Genomic DNA, 22,288 nt, shown 5'->3' on the forward strand with positions numbered 1-22,288 from the left:
ATCGACATAGCTTTTGCTGATTGACCACACCCGTCCGAAGAGTTTAGTAGTAGTGTAGCACAATCTGCTTCTGCCTGCGGACCTGCGGTGGGGGGTGTCTCAGAGTCAAATCGCTACGCTCCGAACCCAAAAAGCCAACCACAAAAGCTGAAGCAAGCAAGCGAGCAAACAGAATGATGCTTGATGTTCGAATGATAGATACATGTAGGTACATAGATAGTGGTCCAGCACGACAAATTGACTGGGAACTTCTTGTTCTCCCCTTCGTTCAACTTCCATTGCAAATAGTGAGCCGTATACTCCAAAATGAATTGCGCCAAAGATACCTACCTATGGTTATTTCCGGCATTGGAATGTAGAAAGTGGAGACACGCCTGCATAAGGTGGTCGAACAATAATATAATGTGTTGTCCGAGCTGACGGCAGCCCAGTCTCTCCGTGCTCGGAAGCGGTAGGCAGATGATGACTGTCCAGTATGCAGCCTCCGGGGAGCGAAATTTAGCGAGAATACTCCGCCCGCATGTGTGCATTGTGTGTGGTGATGAGAGACAGGCTAGAGAGTGGGACGACAGGCCTAGCTACGACTGACTCTGTGTCTGCCGCCTCGTCGAGCTGCCGCCGCGTGCTCTATATCAGCTCGCTGAGTCAACAGACAAAGCAAAACTGAATTGAGAGCATTGAGCTTGGTCTGCATCTCCGTCCGCCGGCTCCAAAAGTACATTCGGCGACTTCCAGGTTATCGTTGGTGGCGAGAAGAAGAGTGAAGTTTAGAAGATTGGAGTGAGGTCTGTTCATGTTGTTGTGCAGTGACGTCGACTGATTTCAGCCCGCCGGATTCGCAGGGACGACGTCTGCCCCACGTAACCTCTGGAACTCCCGGTATCGAGAACAATTCTCAACAAATCTTGCCATCTTCTTCACCACCATCACCACCAACACCAGCCAGCCAGCCAGCCAGCCTTCGTCTCTGCTTGTCTGCCGCCACGACGCCCACCTAGCTATATTGCACCTACCATCACTTCGCCATCAATTCGAGGCAATGGCGAGCACAGTGATCCACCCGGACGAGGAGCACAATGCCGGGTAAGTTCAGCTCCAGTCGGCAATTTTTATCGAGCTAGCTACACCAGAAACCACGCTGGTAGCAACGGGCGTGAAGACGACACAATGGTGGTGACGACGCTGGAACGCGGGCGGGGGGCTTGTTCTCAATGCCACAGCGCTCAGAAATGCATACTCGAGACTCGGCTGACAAATCTGTGTACGTAGCACCATGGAGCTCAAGGAGAACACCACAGTGATCGTGCTCGGCGCTTCAGGCGATCTCGCCAAGAAGAAGACTTTCCCAGCGCTCTTTGGTCTGTTCCGAAATGGCTTCCTGCCTCGCGACGTACACATTGTCGGCTACGCCCGGACGAAGATGGATCACAACGAGTACCTGAAGCGAGTCAAGTCTCACATCAAGACTCCGACAAAGGAGATGGAGCAGCAGCTTGAAGAGTTCGCCAAATACACAACCTATGTCAGCGGGCAGTATGACAAGGACGAAAGCTTCCAGGAGCTGGAGAAGCACCTGGCCGAGCTGGAGAAGGGCCAAAAGGAGACCAATCGTGTCTTCTACATGGCATTGCCTCCCTCAGTCTTCATCCCCGTCTCTGAGCACCTAAAGCGCAACAACTACCCAAAGAGCGGCATCGCGCGAATCATTATCGAAAAGCCATTCGGCAAGGACCTCGAATCATCTCGCGAGCTGGACAAGGCTCTGCGGCCGAACTGGAAGGAGGAGGAGATCTTCCGTATCGACCACTATCTTGGCAAGGAAATGGTCAAGAACATTCTTATTCTGCGCTTCGGAAACGAGTTCTTTGGCGCAACCTGGAACCGCAACCACATCGACAACATCCAGATCACATTCAAGGAGCCATTTGGCACCGAAGGACGTGGTGGTTACTTCGACGAGTTCGGTATCATCCGTGATGTCATGCAGAACCATCTGCTTCAGATCCTGACCTTGCTGGCGATGGAACGCCCAATCTCCTTCTCTGCTGAGGACATCAGAAATGAAAAGGTGCGCGTACTTCGTGGTATGCCCAGCATTGAGCCCAAGAATGTCATTATTGGCCAATACGAGAAGTCCTTGGATGGCTCCAAGCCAGGCTACAAGGAGGACGACACTGTACCTAAGGAGTCACGTTGCCCCACTTTCGCTTCCATGGTCGCATATATCAAGAACGAGCGCTGGGACGGCGTTCCGTTCATCCTCAAGGCAGGAAAGGCGCTCAACGAGCAGAAGACCGAAGTCCGAATTCAATTCAAGGATGTCACATCGGGTATTTTCAAGGACATTCCACGCAACGAGCTGGTCATTAGGGTCCAGCCCAACGAGAGCATCTACATCAAGATGAACAGCAAGCTTCCAGGCTTGAGCATGCAGACTGTGGTCACCGAGCTTGACCTGACGTATAGAAGACGATTCAGCGACTTGAAAATCCCAGAGGCCTACGAGAGTTTGATCCTTGATAGTCTCAAGGGCGACCACTCCAACTTTGTAAGAGACGACGAACTTGATGCATCCTGGCGAATCTTCACCCCTCTTCTCCACTACCTGGATGACAACAAGGAAATTATCCCCATGGGCTACCCATACGGTAAGTCGGTGCAATGAGCGAGATCGTGGAATGAAAGCAGCTAACGCAGACATGTAGGCTCCCGTGGCCCAGCAGTACTCGACGACTTCACCTCCTCGTACGGCTACAAGTTTGCAGACGCTGCAGGATACCAGTGGCCGCAACACCAGATCGAGCCAAACAAGCTCTAGTCGCGTTGTTAATCTAGACCTTGTTCGCCGCCTATAGCGCGCCCCCCCATTTCATCCATCTCATCGAGTGTTGGACGACCATGAACACTTGATACTATCGCTAGTAGATTTAACCCTACTGCAGAGATACGGCGTGGTGACCGGAAGAGAGGCTAGAAGAAGCAGGGCTGAGGTAGAGAGGGTCAGTTGAGCGTCTTCCTGCAAGTACTTTTGCTACACCAACATGTTAGTGAGCTCACCATCATGGCGAAGGCACTGAGACATGGAGAGAGATTGGTGCTCTTACGCCTGGTATGTGGACACCTTGATGAGAAATAGAGATGAATTTACTGTCGTCAACCGATCACGAGCATTTCCACAAGTCGAGGCGGAAGAAGACGTTCGTCACATCCTCACGCCTAGATTTTTCCCCCTTTGGCCTTCCCTTGGCGATTCTCAAATCCAGTCGCGCCAGATGAGAAGCTTAAAAAAAAACTGCTGTAAGACAGCTAAAGACGAAGAAGAGTGCTGCAAAAAGTTTGGGTCCGAACAACCCGAGAGCCTCTCTTCAGCCCTAAGGGCCCCTCTTTTCGGCAACTCTCATGCCAAGACCCCTTGGCGTCGATCAAATCCACCTTAGTCACAGCTGACACATGCACAGCTCCATATTTCCGACCTCACCTCTTCGCAAGATATATATCCTGTACTTTCAGGAGTGCCAAACCCTCGAAAGGGACGGTCTACGCCTTTATATGATTCCTACAAACAGCTCTCGACCAATGGACCGGATCTACTCTACTACTTTTTTTGTCTTTTTACTGCTCAGACAGTCAGGTATGATCACCTCCCTAGCCCCCTTTTCCATAGATGTACGAACCCCCTTTTCCCCGTCTCTTTTTACTAAATAACCTCAAACTTACAGGTAGGCAGGTAGAAACATAGTCTTATTGTTATTCTTAACTCCGGACTGACCTATTAAGTATTACTCTGCTTTCTGTAACGGTAGGAGGTAGGAATAGGAGGAGATAGAGCGAAACCCTACACTTCCCCTTTACTCTCCCCCCTTGTTTTGGAATTTAGTAAAGAGAAGTTTTTTTCAATTCATTTTATTATCTTTGCGCCTGTACACGACGTGATAGAGAGATAAGAGATAGGAGATGAGCCTTACTAGCAGCAGTGCGTTAGCCTTATACGGCGAGAAAATTGAACGGTGTAAGTCTAAGATATTAATGCGTATACCCTCTATACGAGGAATTAGGAAGTCTGGAAGATAGATTGTAAAGAAAGCTAACACGAATACTTATACTCAATACTTATACTGACACTTACACTTATACTCGTACTTATACTTACCCTTATACTAACACTGATACTAATACTAATACTTATACTTATACTTCACTTAGACTTATACTTATACTTACACTTATACTTATACTTACACTTACACTCAACACTAACACTTACACTAACGCTTACACTGACACTTATACTGACACTCACACTTATACTGACACTTACACTTACACTTACACTTACACTCACACTGACACTCACACTCACTCACACTGACGCTACCTTACTACCATGTAGTCCGCTGCCGCCCAAGTCTACATTGGTGCCTTTCGATGACACAGATAGCACACACACCAGGAAGCAACCGTAGCCAATAGATTCCTCCAAAGGATAAGATAGGTTAGTGGATCGAATCCTTCAGACGAAGCGCCTGACCCCCAGCCCCCTGCCCCCGGTCCCCCTCACCCTCCGATCTCCCCGATTCCCCTACAAACAGCTAGGCAACTAGGCAGCAACTGCGCTATCTCATGCACTGTGCCGCTTCGACTCGAGGTAGCCAACTCCGCTACCTTATCATGCACTCACTCTTTGTCGCTTCGACCAGGCAGCAACGGGGCTGTGTACAGACTGCTGTGCCGCTTCGACTGGGAGTCATCCTTACGCCAGCAAGATAGTGCGACGATGTATTTAAGACATTGCCATTTCCTCCTCGGACAACTCTCTCCTCTCTCTCTCTCTCTCTCTCACACACACACACACGCCACTACAGCTCTCTCGCTCCGCCTTGGAAAGACGCTACACTCTCAACAACAAGCGAACAAACAAACAAACAAACAAACTATCGACCGTCGCCGCCCCAAGATCTCTCTCCAGTCGACTAAAAGCACTACTACACTGAATTGAGCGAGTTCGTTCTCTCACATACAACGTACGCTTTGAATCGTGCAACTTCTCTGGTCTTGCCGAAACTAATCAGCTATATAGCAGCATCATGTCCGACGAGAAAGGTTCCATCAGGTCCTCCCAGTATTCTGGAACGAGTGCATCAGTCCATACTGCCGACGCAGTCGGCTACCCGGACGAGGCCACTCGCGCTCAGATGGAACAATCCAGTGCTGCCGCGAAATATGCGAGGAGGCTAAACAGAATAGAGATCGAGGAGTTAAAGGAGAAGGAGAAGGAGCAGAAGGCCTTGTCCGAGAAGAAGTGAAGGCGATACCGCATGAAGCGTCGATCGTGCCAGAAAATTATTCCGATCTCTGGTGTAGCCATACTCGTTGCTTGATTGGTTATTGTACCTAGATTGCCGTTGGCAGAGCACATCAACTTTTACTTTACAATTGAGCCTCACCTTCTACTCCGCACTTTAAGCAATTTGGCCCGCCAGCGTTCTTCTGCCCGCGTTCAACTGCCTGGCATTGGCGTTGGGCGAACCTCTCAATCGTGTCTGGCGAGTGTAACTGTCCGTCTTCCTGTCTGTCATTAGTGCTAGGCTCGAGAGCTTCTCCCAAGTGGCACATATTGGTAGGACACGGTGGCCACCTGAGCAGCTCTTTCGCTGCCCTCCCGCATCGGCCCACTGCTTTAATATTTGAAGCTGCAATTCTGGGCAGAAATATCGTCTTATTCAGCATTCTTTTCTTCAGCCTTCTTTTCTTCGACGTTCTTTTCTTCGGCGTTCTTTCCGGCGTTCTTTTCTTCAGTATTCTTCTCTCCGGCGTTCTTTTCTTCGACGTTCTTTTCTCCGGCGTTCTTTTCTTCAATGTTGTTTTCTTCACTCGTCTTTTCTGCAGCTGTCTCTTCTTCGACGCTCTTTCCTTCAGCTGTCTTTTCTTCGACGCTCTTTTCTTCGGCTTTCCCTTCTTCGGCTTTCCCTTCTTCAGCTTTCCCTTCTTCAGCTTTCTCTTCTTTGGCTTTCTCTTCTTCGGCTTTCTTCTCTTCAGCTTTCTTTGCTTCCGCCTTCTTCTTTTCTTCCGGAAACAATTCGAGAAGCGCTTCGTCGTATTGCTTCTTTTCTTTCACTTTCTTGTCAACGAATTGCGAGGCATCTGCCGTGTAGTAGCGCGCGAAGATTGGATCAAACTCGTACACATGCCTGGGAAAGAGATCTACAGGCGCAAAAATGGGTATAATATGGAGGGTCAGAAAGCTGTAGGTTACACGAGGGTACTTGAGACCGGCAAAGTACCAGTGCGACTTCTTTTCGAACGCTGCACGTATGACGCTCTCGGCGTTGAAGGGAAGCTTTCTCGAGGGGTTACGGGACTTTTGTTCTTCGCCGAAAATATCAAGGAATTCTCGGGACGCTGGGATGAAGGCTTTCTCGTTGGTGATAACCTTCTCACTGGCTCCGACAAAACTATCCTGGATATGACCGCTAAGCCAGAACGGGGGCTGCAACATTTCGAGTGGGAGAGAGCAGGTCCATTCGAGGTCGATAATAGCAGTAATGTTGTACTGATCGTCCACGAAAATGTTAGATTGATGGAGATCTGTCAGCTGCAGGGCAAACGGCCCGTTTCGCAGAGATCGATCCATGAAATGAGATCGAATCGCCTTCCACGCGACGATAGTCCCTAGCTGACCCTCGGCGTCGTAAAATCCTTCGACAGCATTTAGTTGATGTTCCATCCTGGTATCATGGCAATGGAGGAGATCTTCCAGGTATGTCTCGACGCATGTATACGTGGTATTCGGGGGGATCTCACTGGGAATGGCTTCATTTTCCAGCATAGCCAAGGGAACCGTGAGTGGACGGCCGCTGAGAGTCACCTCACCAGAGTCGTGGACCGTGAATGATCCGATCCGAGGTAAGGGTATTTCGATGAGGTCAAGTAGCAGTCTAGAGAGAGAGCGAAACATTTTCTGGCGATCAGCGGGTTCTCGAGGAGGCCACAGCTCGTGCAACATCCTGCCTTGGCGACGCTCCACGAAGTCTGTGATGAAGTAGCCAGTCTGGAGCTGGACTGGGCCCATCGACGGAAAGAAGGGTCGCCAGTATTCGGCGGCGGCGGAGGAAGAGGAAGCGGAAGCGGAAGCGGAAGCGGAGAAGAACAAGAAGAGTCGCTGTAGTCGTTGTCGAAGTGACTCGTAAGCGCGACGAATCCAGGAGCAGCAGACGAGTGGAGTGAAGGCGCGGCCGTCTGACAGACCAAAGCCCCGCAACTGGGGGATGGGCACGCTGGGGACGTGGGCGGACAACCATGCATAGGTGGCAGCCTCGCCTCGCACCTTCTCGGCCGCCATGTCTGGAGAGGTCTGCGAGTGCATGCGATGCGGCCAGGGACATCGCACTGCCACGCGGTAGCCGCCGTCCGTGTCGTGATGATGTTTGTTCCCCTGCGGACGGACGGTCACGGGGATCATCATGTTGAAGGAACCGCCTCTCCACTCGCGCAAGGGCGCGACGGTGCACAGCGCACGGGACGAGAGCGACAAATGATACCTGACGGCCTGCTCGATGGCGCTGGATTCGCGCTGGAGATACTCCAAGAATGCGCGTTTTTGGCGCGGCCACTGCACTTCGACGAGCATGTTGTGGTCGTCTGCGACCACCTCCGCATATGTCGCCGACGGGTATTGCTTGCCGAGGAACATGGTGGGTGGATGGAGAGGGCGATGAAGGAGAGAGAGGAGAGTCCACAATGTGCAATGTCAAGTGAAAGACGAGATGGAATAAAGTTTGGAAGTTGGAAGTCAAGTTGGAAGGAGGAGGTAGGAGGTAAAGGAGGGAGGTGCAATGGATACGCGCGCGCCTAACTCCTAGTTAAGAGGGTCAGGGGATCCACAGCGGCACAGCGGCTTAGTCATCATCGCCCAAACTGGCAGCACTAATCTCCCTCCACCTGAAACAATCCAGGATGCTAGTACCTTTGCTCTCTCTCTCCAATCACACTCCCACTTCCATGCCCTTCAACATTCTGAATCCCCTCCAAAATCTTCGTCAACTCCTTCAAACGGACAGGTTTTGTCAGGAACAAATCCACCCCGGAACTAAACGCTTCCTGCTGCGCCTCGGCGCTTCCCAAACCCGTCAGCGCGATGATGGTCGCCGGCGGTGAGAGGCCTTTTTGTTTTTCGAACCCTCGGATCTGTCGTGTGGCTTCGAAGCCATTAAGGATGGGCATGTTGATGTCCATGAGGATGACTTGGGGTTTGATCGGTGGTGGTGGTGGTGGGGAGGGCGTTACTGCTGCTGCTGTTGCTGAGAAAGAGAGAGGATGATGAGGGGTGGCGTCGATGTGATTATGATCAGGAACATGACCACGACTGCTACTACGTTGATGGGGAAGAGTGGAGGAGGTCGAGTTCTTAGAGGTATTGGTGTCTCGGAAGGTCGTCATTGCTGTTGGGCAGGCTTTTTGCTTTTCTTGGGCTTCCTTTGCTGCTTCAACTTGGGCTTCGGCTTCCAGAGCCGCTTGCTTGTATGACTCAACTGCTTGGAGACCATCTGTGGCTATAATCTTGCGATGACCATACTTTTCTGCGTATGTGACGAGAAGTTGGAGGTTGATTGACTGGGAAAGGTGAGGTTAGTTTGTGCCTTGGTACATGTATAGAGAGAGAGAGAGAGAGAGACTCACATTATCGTCAACGAGGAGTAACGAAACTCCTCTACCGTTCATCTTCTTGCCCTGGTCCGCCTTCAGAGTCATCTGCTTGGAAGAGTCCTTGGCCGTACTGACGCGTGGCTTAGAGCCATTGAGCGAAGGCGATGGAATCCTCGGAAACTTGTAATCCGAAGAGAGTCTCCGCTCCAATTTGGCTTTGTCCAGACGTTTTCCGTGGTCCTTTTGTTGTTGTTGCTGCTGCTGCTGCTGCTGCTGCTGCTGCTCGATATCAGATGGACTTTTCGACTTCTGTGGTGACGGGAACGGTTCTTGTCGGATGCGACCCACAATTGTATCGTATCGGCCTCGATACACCAGTCCTGGCCTTCGCGGTGAAGCACTCATTAGTACCTCGGGATGAGACAATACCATCGCTGGGGTGGTACCGATTTCCCCAACCAGTTCCGTACTGTTGTTGTGAGCAACAGCATCACCGTTCTTCTTCTCCTTTTTCTTCTTCTTCTTCAAGCAGGACGATATGGCTTTGAGTAGACGCTCAGGCCCTGCAGGCTGAGCTATAAGTTCGATATGTCCGGTTGCAATGTGTCCCAGTCCAGGAGTTCGAAGTTTCCGGGCAGACACGGTGCTATCACACAGCACGATGAAGGGCGTGTCGCTGATTGCGCTCGGCGACATGGATCCATCGAAGCAGCCCACTTCCTGGCGGCGGCACAGTTCGTTCCGTAATTCGGCCTCTGTAACGAGGTACACATCTGCGGCTTCATCGCCCTGCCATGTACATACGTGTGGGACCACGCCTACTTCATCGAGAGTCTTATGGACGCTGCTCAGAAGAAGCGCACGTGCGATCTCGTCAGCTCGTTGATTGCCCGAAGGTGTGGACGCAGTATCGATGACGCCGATGGCACATCCGGCCACAGCTCTCGACAGGCCAGAAATGGATCGATATACGAGCGGCCGCGCAGGGTTGCGTGTACCTAAAGGATCCCGCTTGACTCGACTGTGCTCGAGTGGAAGCGTGACGGAGAAGCAAGATCCAATGCCTTTCTCGCTTAAGACTTCAATTTTGCCGTCGAAGGACTTGACAATCTTCGCGACCAGATTCATGCCCAGTCCGGTACCTTCCACCAAACTGTCTTCTTGTGCAAACGCCCGGAACAGGTGATTTTCTAAAAAGTCGCGAGACATGCCCCGGCCCGTATCACTCACGCTGAAAGTGACGCTAAAGCGCTTTTTCTTGTTCTTGTCCGGAAGTGGGGTCGCCTTGAGTGACACTCGAATGTGGCCTTCGCTCGTGTACTTGAGTGCATTCGAAACGAGGTTAATGCAGATACGCTTCCACGCTCCCAGCGCGACACTACAATGCCAATCAATGTCAGGCGTTCGATCGATGTCCAGAACCACTGCCACTTTCCGATTCAGTACCGTCTCTGTATCACGACTACAACAGAAACTGTACACTGCCGTCTCCACCACCTCTTCGGTAATCTGATCAAGGGCGACATCTACGTCCAGCGACATCAGACCGCCCATGCGAGATCGCTTTGCAGCATTCATGGACATCTTGCGACCTTGTCCATCGATCATGGTGGGTGCTCTGCGACTCGCATGATGGTTGATCTTGCTAAAATCGAGCAGGTGATCGATGATATCGAGCAGTGTTCGTCCACATATCTCGACTTGTGAGATGAGATTGGAACTGAATGAATCAAATTCACTTTCCTGCAGACACTCCACAGATCCCAAGATGCCATGCAGCGGACTTCGCAACTCGTGGCTGATGGTAGATATGAAGTCGGACTTGGCTCGGTCAGAGGTTTGCGCCTCGATGCGATGGAGTTCAGCTAGTATCACATCGCAGAATGCGGCTGTATACTTGACTTCCGACTCTTCAGAGAACAGGCGAAGGGGTGAGTACGTCCAAAAGAGAGAAGCGGCGTAGTGGCGTTGCCTGGTGTTGTCCCACATACCAACCAGCCCGAAGCTTCGCACTCCCGGAAACAGCTTCAGTATCTCGGCACAGTCATTCCGGCGGCGTTGTTTCCTGCGCTGTGCACAAGAGAGGATATGTGCTTGCTTGCCATCATCACTTTTGTTACTCGGGCCACATTTACAAGTCTTGTCATCGCTGTGATATTCGGATAAAACGTCGTCGTCGTCATCAGATGCAACTTCGCCGAATTCGTTGAAGGACCATATTTTGCCTTTGGGGTATCTTCGTAACAGAGATCGCAACAACCTCTCGCTGAGATTCTCGTGGCACTTCAAAGCCACTTCAGTGGCTTCATGCGCGTCTTCAACCTCGTTCTTGGTATCACTCGACAGAGCAACTGAAGACGCAAGAACCTGACATTGCTTTCGCGAAGGATCCTCGCCTGTAGGGTACTCAATGATCTTGGTCTCGCCATCGGTGCCTGTGCCATTCGCCTCGGTACATTCGCTATAAGGATTGTTGTCAGAGCTCATCTCAGTGTGCGTCGTGGAGTTGTGACCCGACTCGACAGGTTCCACTAAGCCCCCAAAGGTGCCCACGGCGGCATCTAAGAACACCACGCCATCGACTCCCATGGCTTCCCGCAGCAATGTTGCTGCTCGATTGAACGTGCTGTGTTTGCTCGAGAACACTTCGTGATCTTGCAATGTTTCTGCACTCCTGCTGTACTTGAGAGCATGGGAAGCCGAGTCCACCATGGATGATACGCCGCTGGCGCTACTATGCGTGGAGCTTCGTCGATCCGATGCGTCGTGATGATGATGATGCTGGTTGGACAGAAGAGCAGCTGTGTGCGAGTCGCTCTCTTGTTCACTTACAGCCACAGCTGTCGCGGCGACAGCCGATGCTGCACTCGTTAGCGGCTGCACTCCAAGGGGATGTTGCATAGCCGGATCCTGCTCGACTTGGTCCAGATTCCAATCGGCATTCCTCTCTGCCCAGTCTCGAAAGCCTGACGCACCATCGATGAAAGCACCCAGGCCTGCAATCATCTTGGTGCCCACCTTGTGCTCTGCTGTCGCCCGAACCATCTCCAAGTGGGTCATGACGGTCAGAGCCATATCACGCATGAAATTGATGCTGTCGTCGTCCAGACCGTCACGCGGTTCATCGCCAAGCACGCAGTATGCGCCAATGTTGATACCGCGGGGTGTTGTGATTGGGACACCCGCATAGAATCTCGCCTTCGGTCGTCCACTGACGAATGGCCGATCGTGAAATCGGGCATCTTTGGCGAGATCATTGACGATGTGGATGAAATCTGAGGTCACGTCATTCTTGTTGGTGCCTTCATTGGCGGGCAGCATGATGGTATGCTCGCACACAGAATAGCCGCGTGGAATAATGGCATGTCCGAGCCACAAGTCATCGTTGGCGGCATGCTTGGAATCATCCTGCAGACTCAATGTCCTGGTCGATTCGGCGAGCACGTATGCGTTGGTCGAGTCGAAGAAGAATAACAGCGCCCGCTTCGTGCCCATTCGCAAGGCACCCAGTTGACAGAAAGCCTGTGAGATCAGTTCAGTTCTTGTCACATGATGCGTTCCTTTCGCGGGCAAGACTTCTCCGTACTGTTAATGCTCGATCGGGGCAGCTGAACGGCCGGTGGGACTGCACGGCCCGGTCATCGCCAACATCACATATGGGAGGTCCCGATTTGGTCAGTTCTCTGATGGGCCGATAATAACTGGTGGTGCACACGGTGCGAGTCAGTTCGTAGTACAGGTAGGTAGTGTAGTATATAGTACGAGTAGGTAGTAGATAGGTAGTCAGAGTGCACCAAAACGCATTTGGAGGTAGGTCAGGTCAGGTAGGTGTTGTTTCTTGTTTGCCCCGCGCACCCGATTTTCGAATTCAACGACAACAACAATAACGACGACAACAACAACAAAAGCCCTGGCTGGCCTTACCGATAAAACTCGCGGGCACGGCGGCCCTCGCACAGTTCTCGCATCTTGCGACGCGGCCCATTCGTCTTCGTCTTCGTGGCGGTGGGAGAGGCCATGCTGTCGACGCCGACATCGACACCCGAGTCCTGCTTGTCGAGTGGTGGAGGCAGCTGCTGGTCGCGCGATGGAGGCATAAGGGGCCATTCTTCGGCAGCGGCACAGGCACAGGCATAGGCGCAGGCGCAGGCACAGGCAGACAACGTGGTCTTCGGTGGTGGGATGGAGATTGCCGGCAGGCTGCACGGCGGAGGAGTGAGACTGGGGGGAGCAGTGAGACTGGGGATGAGCATGTTATGAGATCTAGTCGACGCCGAAGTATTGGCGGCGTAGTGGTAGACTAGGGTCCCCATTGAAGCTTGTTTGGCTCTGCTGTGCAGGACTAGAACTAGGAGAACGAGAACTAGGCAGGGCAGAGCAGGGCAGAGCAGGGTAGAGCAGAGCAGTGGTTCGCGATGAGTGTGTGAAGTATATGAATGTCCGTCCTATAGTTCCCGCAGTACTGAGCACCTGCAGGGAGAGATGTATCACAGGCAAAGAGTCAAAGACTATGGCGCGCCGGGGGCGACTTGTTTCTTCCGAGACGAGTGCACACCCTCCCGGGCGGCGGTGCAAGACACAGAGCAGACGTTGTGCCCATTGTGGCTTATTCTCATGGTAAGGCCTAGAACAAGAATTCGTCAGGAGGGAAGTCCGCAGAAACAGGGTCTTGGGATGCGTGCGTAGAGGTATGATTGGATTTGGCTCACGTGCGACTAGGAATTGGGGGTGATATGGGCCGAAGCGAGAGTCAGTAATAAATAGCCTAATGGCTCTCTCATGAAATGGTCGAACCATCTCCCAGCCAGAGTGTGTGAGAGCAGTGTCGGCTAGAAGAAGACGGAATCCATCGTATCGACCTGCTAGGAAGTACTTCCTAGTAGGAGGCTCCTCCTAGGTCCTCATTTCACGGCAATTGTCGATGAGGTACTCTCTCTCTCTCTCTCTCTCTCTCTCTCTCTCTCTCTCTCTCTCTCTCTCTCTCTCTCTCTCTCTCTCTCTCTCTCTCTCTCTCTCTCTCTCTCTCTCTCTCTCTCTCTCTCTTTCTTTCTCTCGCTACCCAGTAGTTACTGACCAGCAGCGTCACCAGTTCACGGATCTGCAGTTCTCGAACGTGCACACTCGGACGACTTCTCGGAAGACGGTGGCGAAGTGAATGAATGTACACAGGGACAAGTCGCAGCGCGTGGAGGTCACACTGCTACCCTGAGACGACCCTCCTTCATATTGGTGTGACAGTGAGGTCAGATTGGGCGTTGTGGCGCGATAGGGGTTCTTCTATTGCACTGTGCGAGAGTGATGATGGGAATACATACCTTATGCATGTAGACGGCAGTTCTCATCACTTGTTGCTAGTGGACTCAACATCTTATTCTCCTTCTACTGTATACCACTAGGAGGCACTGTCAAAACTGTAGAATAAGGTACCTTCTAGTAAGAGTCTAAGAGACAGCTTCAGCCACACCTGACTAAGCAATGCTTTCTAAGCACCTTTTGCGCCTCTGACAAAGCATACCTGCCCGACTAAGGTATACATTTTGGGATCGTCGTAGCCATCTCCAACCTCATCACATGCACCCTCGCAAGCCACGCCATACATGTCTTCTTCTTCTTCGTCGTCGTCGTCGCCCTCGCTAGCTGGGATCAAGCACATCGTCCTCGTCCTCTCCGGCAAAGGCGGCGTCGGCAAGTCCAGCGTCACCACCCAACTCGCCCTCTCTCTATCCCTGCAAGGCCACTCCGTCGGCCTTCTAGACGTCGATCTCACCGGCCCTTCGATTCCGCGATTCCTCGGAATTGAAGCCTCCAAAGTCACACAGGCGCCTGGCGGATGGCTGCCCGTGCCCGTGCACGAAGCAAGAAATAGCGAGCAGCAGACGAGTGAGCACGAGGAGAAGAATGGACAAGAACAACGACCACCACAAGCCCTGGGCAGACTCAGCGCCATGTCCCTCGGTTTCCTCCTCGCCAACCGGAGCGACGCAGTGGTGTGGCGCGGACCCAAAAAAACCGCCATGATTCGCCAATTCTTGTCGGATGTCCAATGGGGCACCTTGGACTACCTCCTCATCGACACCCCGCCGGGAACCAGCGACGAGCACATTTCGCTCGTGGAAACTCTGCTCAAGTCTGCGACGCCGGAACAGTTAGCGGGAGCAGTCATCGTGACGACCCCGCAAGCCATCAGTGTCAGTGATGTGAAGAAGGAAATCAACTTTTGCCGGAAAGTCAATGTGAAGATTCTGGGTGTGGTGGAGAATATGGCTGGTTTTGTGTGTCCGAATTGCTCCGAGTGTACGAATGTGTTCTCCAAGGGTGGTGGACAAGCCATGTCCCAAGAGTTTGCCGTCGATTTCTTGGGGAGTCTGCCCATTGATCCCATGTTCATTCGCCTGATTGAAGAAGGCAAGCGGCCGAGCTATCCAGAAGGCACTGTCATCAAAGGTCGCCAGATGCAGACAGGGAGAGAAGGGGAAGATGCGGAAAATACGGAAGGCTTGCTTGTCGACAAGTATACTGCTTGCTCTCTACAGCCTCTCTTTGAGGGCATTACTAAAGCGCTGATTACGAAAATTGGAACATGATACGACTCTTCCATCGTCCACGTGGAACGCAAAACGCCCCCATCCGGAGTCTCTCTCGACCCAACAACCCAAAGTCCATGCTCGAACAACATGCCACTCACTCCAAACCCGCGCCGATATCTGCAGACCCTAACTGTACAGTCTTTCATGTGCACCCATCGCCCTATCGATCCTCTCCGGCTCATCACAGAGCGCAATTCAGTCCCAGCAATCCACAATTCTTTGTTGGAGTAGCCGCCGGGGCCACAGTGGGCGAGCTGATCGTAGTCGACGAGAGAGTAGGCTTGGGCACAGAGCTACACGAAGTGAAGTTGTTCGACCCCACACTACAGTACGAAACCGTAGAAGTCGTGTACACGGTCGTGACTGGCAAAACGACTGTAATCTTGCTGTTGCTCGTCGTCGGTGTGGTGACGGTGCTCAGAGTCGCCAAAATCGGACTGCCAGTGCCCGCACTGGGAGTGGGGCCTTCACAGAGCAAACCGCCGAGGACATTGAGACCCAAGACACATCTCTGCGTCGTCAAGCTAGATTGGGATGAAGGGCCACAATTGAGTCCAAGCAGACCACAATCAGAATATGTCGAGGTAGATGATGATGATGGAGCCGCAGAAACAGCAGGCGTCGTGGTCGTGGTCGTCGTTGTCGGGTAGACATAAGCGGAAGCCGATCTCGAGCTCACCACAGTCGGTCTCGCAGTAGCCGCCAAAGAAGTAGAAGTAGATCCATCCGGTTCAACAATCCTCTTGCCAGCCATGACCACCGTATCCGCAATACTCGATCCCTCCGCCACAGTTCCCAGATCCGAAATGAACACACATTGCCCCTTTTCTGCCGTAGCAGCAATGCAATTCGTCATATTCGAGCACTGATTGCTGCACACAATCGTCGAAGGCACAGTAAACGCCGCAGCATTAACATCTCGTGCATCCAACTTCTTCATCTCAAATGAATCATTCTCCTCCATCATCTCCATCTCCCCCCTCGTAGAAATCCCCGCCGACCCGGTAATATTCACACTAAACGGAAACGTGACATTACACAACACATTGTAACTCGCCCCCGAGAAATCCACATACTGTCCTCCATTCGCCCTCGGACAAGACAAATCCACGGGCGAAGCAGAATCCACCTGTCCTCCTCCTACACTCGTCACACCCGCGACGGAGAAGGACGAGGAGGTTTTGTAGGTACAAATTTGCGAGAGAGAGGTATATGACGTTCCGGCGCAACCGGGGACAGAACTGCAGGAGTTGATGCAGGATTGGAGATTGGGTTGGAGGGAGGTGGCGAGGTCGGAGGAGCTGGGGTAGTCGGTGCCGCATTGGATGGAGAAGGCTTGGCCGGAGGGAGAGACGTATGAGAGGCCTTGGTCGAGGGGACAGTTGATGACGGGGCGGGTGGCGAGGGTGGGGAGAGTCAGGCGGGGGATTGTTGTGGTGGATGAGGAGGAGGAGGAGGAGGAGGAGGAGGAGGAGGAGGAGGAGGAGGAAGCGCTTCCTGTTCTGGAAGAAGATGCTCTGCTGGATGATCTGGGGAGCGAAAGGCTGGGGATCGACAAAGATGGGATCGACAAGCTGAGGGGCGGCAGTGACACGCTTGGCAACGAAGGTACCGAAAGCGGGTTCGATAGCGAAGGAATGCTGATGCTGGGGATCGACAAAGAAGGAATCGACAAGCTGACTGGCGGCAGTGAAACACTTGTTGGCAGTCCTGAAATCGTAGGGATCGACAAGGAGGGAATCGACAATGAAGGAATCGACAACGACGGAATCGACAGCGACGGAATCGACAACGATGGAATCGAAGGACTGACAGCCGGCAGTGAGACGCCCGTTGGCAAACTCAACGATAGCGAAGGAATCGAAAGCGGATTCGATATCGAAGGAACACTAATCGGAAGTCCCGAAATCACAGGTAACGAAATGCTCGGAAGGCCCGTGGGAAAGCCAGATCCAGAGAGTGGCAACGAGGGAGCCGAGATGGGCGGCAAAGACAGACTTGGAATAGACACTGCTGTAGGCAATGGCAAAGAAATTCCCGGAATACTGTTCGTCGGGGTCGGCAACGTCAGAATTCCAGTCAGGCCGGGCAACGAGAGACTGGGGATGCTCAAGGCCAGAGACGACGGGACGTTGGTGGGAAGAGCTGATAACAAGGAACAGATGTTTCCGGTGGGACCGTTGAGAATATCGATTAATAGTCCTGCGTCCCCGAGAAAGCCAGACAGGAGAGAGTTGATGTCGCAAGGGAGTTGACCTAATGCTGAGGATAGCGCGGATGGGATAGCGATTGGTGCGGTAAGGACTGGAGCGGCCGTGGGGATCAATCCGCCCAATATGGAACTCAAGTCATTGCCCACCCCGCCCAGAATGGAAGAGAGAGGGAGTCCGGGCAGAGAGAGGGAAGGCAGTGCGAGCGAAGGCAGTGCAGTTGGCAAGGCCGACAGGAGAGAACAGATGTCCGAGGTGGCTCCAGCAAGGATAGACGAGACCTGCGGGTTGGCTCCGACTTGGCCAAGGAGTGCATTGGCATTGCACGGGAGTTCATTCAAAATGGACGAAAGTGAAGAGGGAATGTTGATTGGCGCGGTAAGCACAGGCGCAGCCGTGGGGATCACTCCGCCTAGGATGGAACTCAAGTCATTGCCTACCCCGCCCAGGATGGAAGAGAGAGGGAGGGTGGGCAGAGCGAGCGAGGGCAGAGTAAGCGAAGGCAGCGCAGTAGGCAGGCTCGACAAGAGAGAGCAAATATCCGAGGTAGCTCCCGCAAGAATTGAGGAGACCTGCGGGTTCGCTCCGACTTGGCCGAGCAGTGCATTGGCATCACATGGAAGGCCAGCCAGTATAGACGAAAGCGAAGAGGGAATGTTGATGGGTGCCGTAAGCACAGGCGCAGCCGTTGGGATCAATCCATTCAAACCAGAAGACAGTCCCGGAAGGATTCCACCCAGGATGCTAGAAAGGGGCAGAGCCGGTAAGCTTGGTGTTGGCAAAGGTAGCGAGAGATCGTTCAAGATCGAGCTCAGAGGCAGTCCAGGAAGAGACAATACTGGCGGCTGGGTGGGCAATGCAAGTGCGCTCGCCAAGGCCGTGAGGAGATAGCAGATGTCTTGGCTAGGTCCAGCGAGGATAGCGGAAACCACTGCATTGTTTCCTGTGAGCTCTCCTACGAGGCCGTTGACGTTGCATGGGAGATCGGACAAGATGCTGGACAAGGCGTCGGGAATCGAGATTGGTGTTGTCGGCTTGGGTCCAGCGGTGATTCCTGCTAACAGAGATGAAAGTACATCGTTGGTGGGAAGAATACCGTTGAGAGCCGATGAGAGATTAGGAACCAGCTGGGTCAATGGGTTGCCGAGAGATGGAAGTGGACTTGGTGTTGGCAGTTGACCTAGCACACTTGAGAGGCCAGGGACAATATTGGTAAGCGGGTTGCCAAGAGATGGAGTAGGCAACTGGCCCAGCACACTCGAGAGGCCAGGGACAATATTGGTAAGCGGGTTGCCAAGAGATGGAGTAGGTAGCTGACCCAGTACACTTGAAAGGCCAGGGACAATGTTGGTCAAGGGATCAAGATTCGTCAATGGGTTGCCAAGAGATGGAGTAGGCAGTTGACCAAGAACACTTGAAAGGCCAGGGACGATGTTCGTCAAGGGGTTTCCAAGAGATGGAAGTGGACTCGGGGTCGGCAGCTGACCCACAACGCTTGAAAGGCCAGGGACAATATTGGTCAATGGGTTACCAAGAGTAAAAGTAGGTAGCTGACCCAGCACACTCGAAAGGCCAGGGACAATGTTCGTCAACGGATTCCCAACCGACGGCGTAGGAAGCTGACCCAGCGCACTCGAAACTCCGGGGACAACATTCGTCAAAGGATCAAGGACCGTCGACGGATTCCCAACCGACAGCGTAGGCAACTGACCCAACACACTCGAAACTCCCGGTAGGAGATTCGTCAAAGGAAGATCCGGAAGTAGAGGAGTCACAGCAGTAGGAGTAGCCAAAGTAAGCGGAAGCAAAGTCCCCGCCCTCGTCCCAGACAACGTCGTCGGAATGCCTGGAACAGTGGCAAACAAAGTCTGAGTGCCGTCGTAGTCCAGTGGCGGGACAGTCACGGTATAGGGATAGAGGATTGTGAGTTGGGGTAAAGTGATCAAACTGGTCTGTGTGAGGGTGACGGTGAGATCGAGGTCTGCCGAGACTTGGACTTGGGTGACGAGGGGTAGAGCATTGTTGAGTAATTGGGCAGAGACTCCAGTGGCTGGTAACAATAACAAGAAGAGAGGCCACAAGCTATGGCTTGTTGTTGTGCCGCCTCGTGACCCTGAAGAAGAAGAAAACATAATAACGAGTGTGGGGTGGCAACGAGGTATGCCGCTTTTTCCTGTGCTGGTCGCGATGGTGATGCGAGTCGGTGATTTCTGGCTTGCGTTTCCATCGCGACAGAAGCATTATGAACTACAGAGTCCGTAAGATTTGTTTATGATGATTGTTCTGGCTGGCATGAGGATGGGGACAAACAAGATGAGAATCCAGTGTCTGGCCTGTGGTACGACTGCAGAGCTGGGGCCAGCTTCGTCTCATCGCCAGGAGCTTGGGACAGTGGAGCGTTCCCCGAGCCAAGATGCTATTGATACTTTCATGAGTATGCATCATCTCCACAAGAGCGGCATGCTCATGAGATTACGAAGGTCAGTCTCAATAGAGCTGACGTGCTTGCGGGCCTGTGCGTCGGTGGGACGTGATCGATCATCGGTGTGTTGTGACTCAGGACAGCGTAGGGTAAGAATGCATTGGAGCCAGCCAGCTCAATTTAGCGAACGCCCGCTATGTCTGGCGACTTGAGTGAGCCTGCACGCCCATGACAGCAGACCGTCAGAACATCCCATCTGCTTCAAGTGCTAGGTCTTCGATGCCAACTCACTCCATACCACTCGTATTGTCCAAGAATCATCCGCTCAACAGTCTATAGCAAGCTGGCCAAAGCCCGAGGGTAGAACCGGCTCCCTGACCGGCAAGCCGAAATAAACGAACGTCGGACTTGTTACATTCCTCGGCAGGGGCTGAAGCTTGAGACTTGTCGAATCAGCCGTCTCGGAGCCGGAATGTGTCTGGTCGACATTTCGGCCCGCGAATTCCCGCTTTTTTTTTCTTTGACAAAAGGATATGAAAATATCCTATCCATCAGAATTGGTAAACACGAGACGCGACGCATTCCCCATGTTTGCGTTATTGTCGAGAACAACAGAGTCTGTAGCTGCGGCTTGCCCGTCTCTTTCTATTTCGTGAAGCTCACATTGGACCGACTGAGCTTGGTCATGATGTGGAAATCATGAATTACGTGCCGCTATATACATGTAGCTTCCTTAGAAAGCCCTATGGATGGACTTGGGTCCAGGTTACTCGCGAGGAATGCAGTGGATATGTGTCCAGCCGGCGTCTTGCTGTGTACGCTTTGTGGCTGGGTGAATGAGGTCAGATGGCCTGGGGTGTTCTATTCTAACGAGTGTTCGTCTCTCTTCCTCGGTCTTCGCCCACGTTCGCGACCACAACACCATTCTCCGAGGTATCTTCGCTGTCGCGATACAGCCAGAATTGCACAAACACAGCAAAGTCCAGGAACAGGGTCCCCAGGCTGCCTAGAAGCCAGCTGAGGTTGACGAGAATGTAACGACCGTAGATTGCTTGCGCTTCGCCAGGCTTACAATGACTTTCTTGCCAGTGGCCATGTCGGTGGTGGCTACAGATGGGCTGGAATGCAAGAATCGAGCAGACATAGGTAAGGTTGCCAATGCATGCAAAGAGGAAGAACAACGCATTCAGACCTTCCGTGGACTTTCTTCGGTAGTTGAGCAGGAGCTGGGGAACACGGCTGCCAAGATACAGGACAGCGCAGATATAACCAAAGATCTGGCCGAGAGTGCTGAACTCCAGGCTATCCGCTTGGTCGTCTGCTGCATGCCCGCGCTTTTCTTCCGGTGCCGACGGAGTCAAGTAGTAGCCCGCTATGCCAGCGAGCACGACAAGCAGGATTGCTGTGCCATTGAACAGCACGGACTGCAGCAACGACCGTGGTTGAGAGGGCTTCATCGCATCTGCGTCTGGGGCATTTTTCGGCTGGTCGTGAATCGGAACAGCTGGTGAAGAGTGAGCGTAGTCGAGGCTGAGCAACCGGTCCCTGAAGGCCGAGCTCGAGCGTGCACGTCTCTCGACATCTGCTGCATTTGGAGGAGGTGCTCTGGCGGGACTCGAATGACCATTAGCGTGGCCGTTGGTGATCAGCGGCGATCGCTCAGTGGCAGTGGCAGCGGCAGGCCCATCTTCGGTCCTGGCGTGCTTGACAGGTGGTTTGGGATCGCGGAGGCGGAAGCCGGTATAGTAGAAGTACTGGCCCAGCAAGACAATGTCGGCCAGCGTGTAGTATATGGCCAAAATGAGCATTGTCGCCAAGACATGCTGAAACACGGCACCGAGGATGTTGAAGATGTCGCCGAGCAACCAGATGATGATGAATTCGACACTCAGCCCTTCCGCCGAGCTTCTGCGGAAGTTCTCAATGATTTGAGGACTGAAGACGACGACCCAACACGCGATGGATATGGAGCCGCATACTCCCGAAATGGTTTCAATGTCGATGCTGTAGCTGCCGGATGGTGGGAAGAACATGCTGGCTGCTTTGAGCGGCGGACGCGTTATCTGGTCTGTATTGTCTGTATTGTCTGTATTGACTGTATTGACTGTAAGGTACTGTCCGTCTTGTCCGTATTATCTGTTTTGGTCGTGTTGTCTGTGTTGCCTGTGTTTGTCTGTCTACAGCAGGCAAGTGTAAGAGATTGAAGACCAGGTACCTGTATTTTCGCGGTAGTGACGACAAAGAAGCTTAATTTTTAAATTGTTATAACCTGCAGGTACAACCTTATTTGTTAGGGTTTCGCTTTCTCTATTGGAGCATTCTTAGGGTTGCCTAAACTAAATACTGGGACAGCCACGATGAGAAGGCTATGTTGTCTCGGATATGATGCTGATGAAGTCCAGTGGTAGTACAGGGTTGAAGTATAA

The 22,288-nt window shown here is 52.6% G+C and overlaps 6 protein-coding genes across 6 annotated transcripts; 2 read left to right on the forward strand and 4 right to left on the reverse strand.

The window, feature by feature from the left end:
- Window positions 1–497: 497 nt before the first annotated feature.
- SEPMUDRAFT_149605 (glucose-6-phosphate dehydrogenase) lies at window positions 498–3,165 on the forward strand. The gene is made up of 4 exons (XM_016905655.1): window positions 498–780; window positions 843–1,083; window positions 1,270–2,648; window positions 2,706–3,165. The coding sequence occupies exons 2-4, from the start codon at window positions 1,040–1,042 to the stop codon at window positions 2,816–2,818; spliced, it is 1,536 nt and encodes a 511-aa protein (XP_016759811.1). The 5' UTR covers window positions 498–780; window positions 843–1,039; the 3' UTR covers window positions 2,819–3,165.
- A 2,282-nt stretch (window positions 3,166–5,447) lies between these two features.
- Window positions 5,448–7,805, reverse strand: SEPMUDRAFT_149606 (uncharacterized protein). Its single transcript, XM_016905656.1, has one exon. The coding sequence runs from the start codon at window positions 7,688–7,690 to the stop codon at window positions 5,717–5,719; it is 1,974 nt and encodes a 657-aa protein (XP_016759812.1). The 5' UTR covers window positions 7,691–7,805; the 3' UTR covers window positions 5,448–5,716.
- A 17-nt stretch (window positions 7,806–7,822) lies between these two features.
- SEPMUDRAFT_149607 (uncharacterized protein) lies at window positions 7,823–12,858 on the reverse strand. Its single transcript, XM_016905657.1, has 4 exons — window positions 12,568–12,858; window positions 12,230–12,344; window positions 8,677–12,165; window positions 7,823–8,610 (listed from the first exon to the last, which is right to left on the reverse strand). Exons 1-4 carry the CDS (start codon window positions 12,738–12,740, stop codon window positions 7,957–7,959), a joined length of 4,431 nt encoding a protein of 1,476 aa, XP_016759813.1. The 5' UTR covers window positions 12,741–12,858; the 3' UTR covers window positions 7,823–7,956.
- A 1,365-nt stretch (window positions 12,859–14,223) lies between these two features.
- On the forward strand, window positions 14,224–16,273 carry SEPMUDRAFT_149608 (cytosolic Fe-S cluster assembly factor CFD1). The gene has a single exon (XM_016905658.1). The coding sequence runs from the start codon at window positions 14,241–14,243 to the stop codon at window positions 15,225–15,227; it is 987 nt and encodes a 328-aa protein (XP_016759814.1). The 5' UTR covers window positions 14,224–14,240; the 3' UTR covers window positions 15,228–16,273.
- On the reverse strand, window positions 14,224–19,889 carry SEPMUDRAFT_156658 (uncharacterized protein). Its single transcript, XM_016907688.1, has one exon. The coding sequence runs from the start codon at window positions 19,570–19,572 to the stop codon at window positions 15,412–15,414; it is 4,161 nt and encodes a 1,386-aa protein (XP_016759815.1). The 5' UTR covers window positions 19,573–19,889; the 3' UTR covers window positions 14,224–15,411.
- Window positions 19,890–20,581: 692 nt separating this feature from the next.
- On the reverse strand, window positions 20,582–22,012 carry SEPMUDRAFT_149609 (PQ-loop-domain-containing protein). Its single transcript, XM_016905659.1, has one exon. The coding sequence runs from the start codon at window positions 21,893–21,895 to the stop codon at window positions 20,729–20,731; it is 1,167 nt and encodes a 388-aa protein (XP_016759816.1). The 5' UTR covers window positions 21,896–22,012; the 3' UTR covers window positions 20,582–20,728.
- Window positions 22,013–22,288: the final 276 nt, after the last annotated feature.

The sequence above is a fragment of the Sphaerulina musiva genome (genome assembly GCF_000320565.1).
Source record: "Sphaerulina musiva SO2202 unplaced genomic scaffold SEPMUscaffold_6, whole genome shotgun sequence".
Taxonomy (NCBI): Eukaryota; Fungi; Ascomycota; class Dothideomycetes; order Mycosphaerellales; family Mycosphaerellaceae; genus Sphaerulina; species Sphaerulina musiva.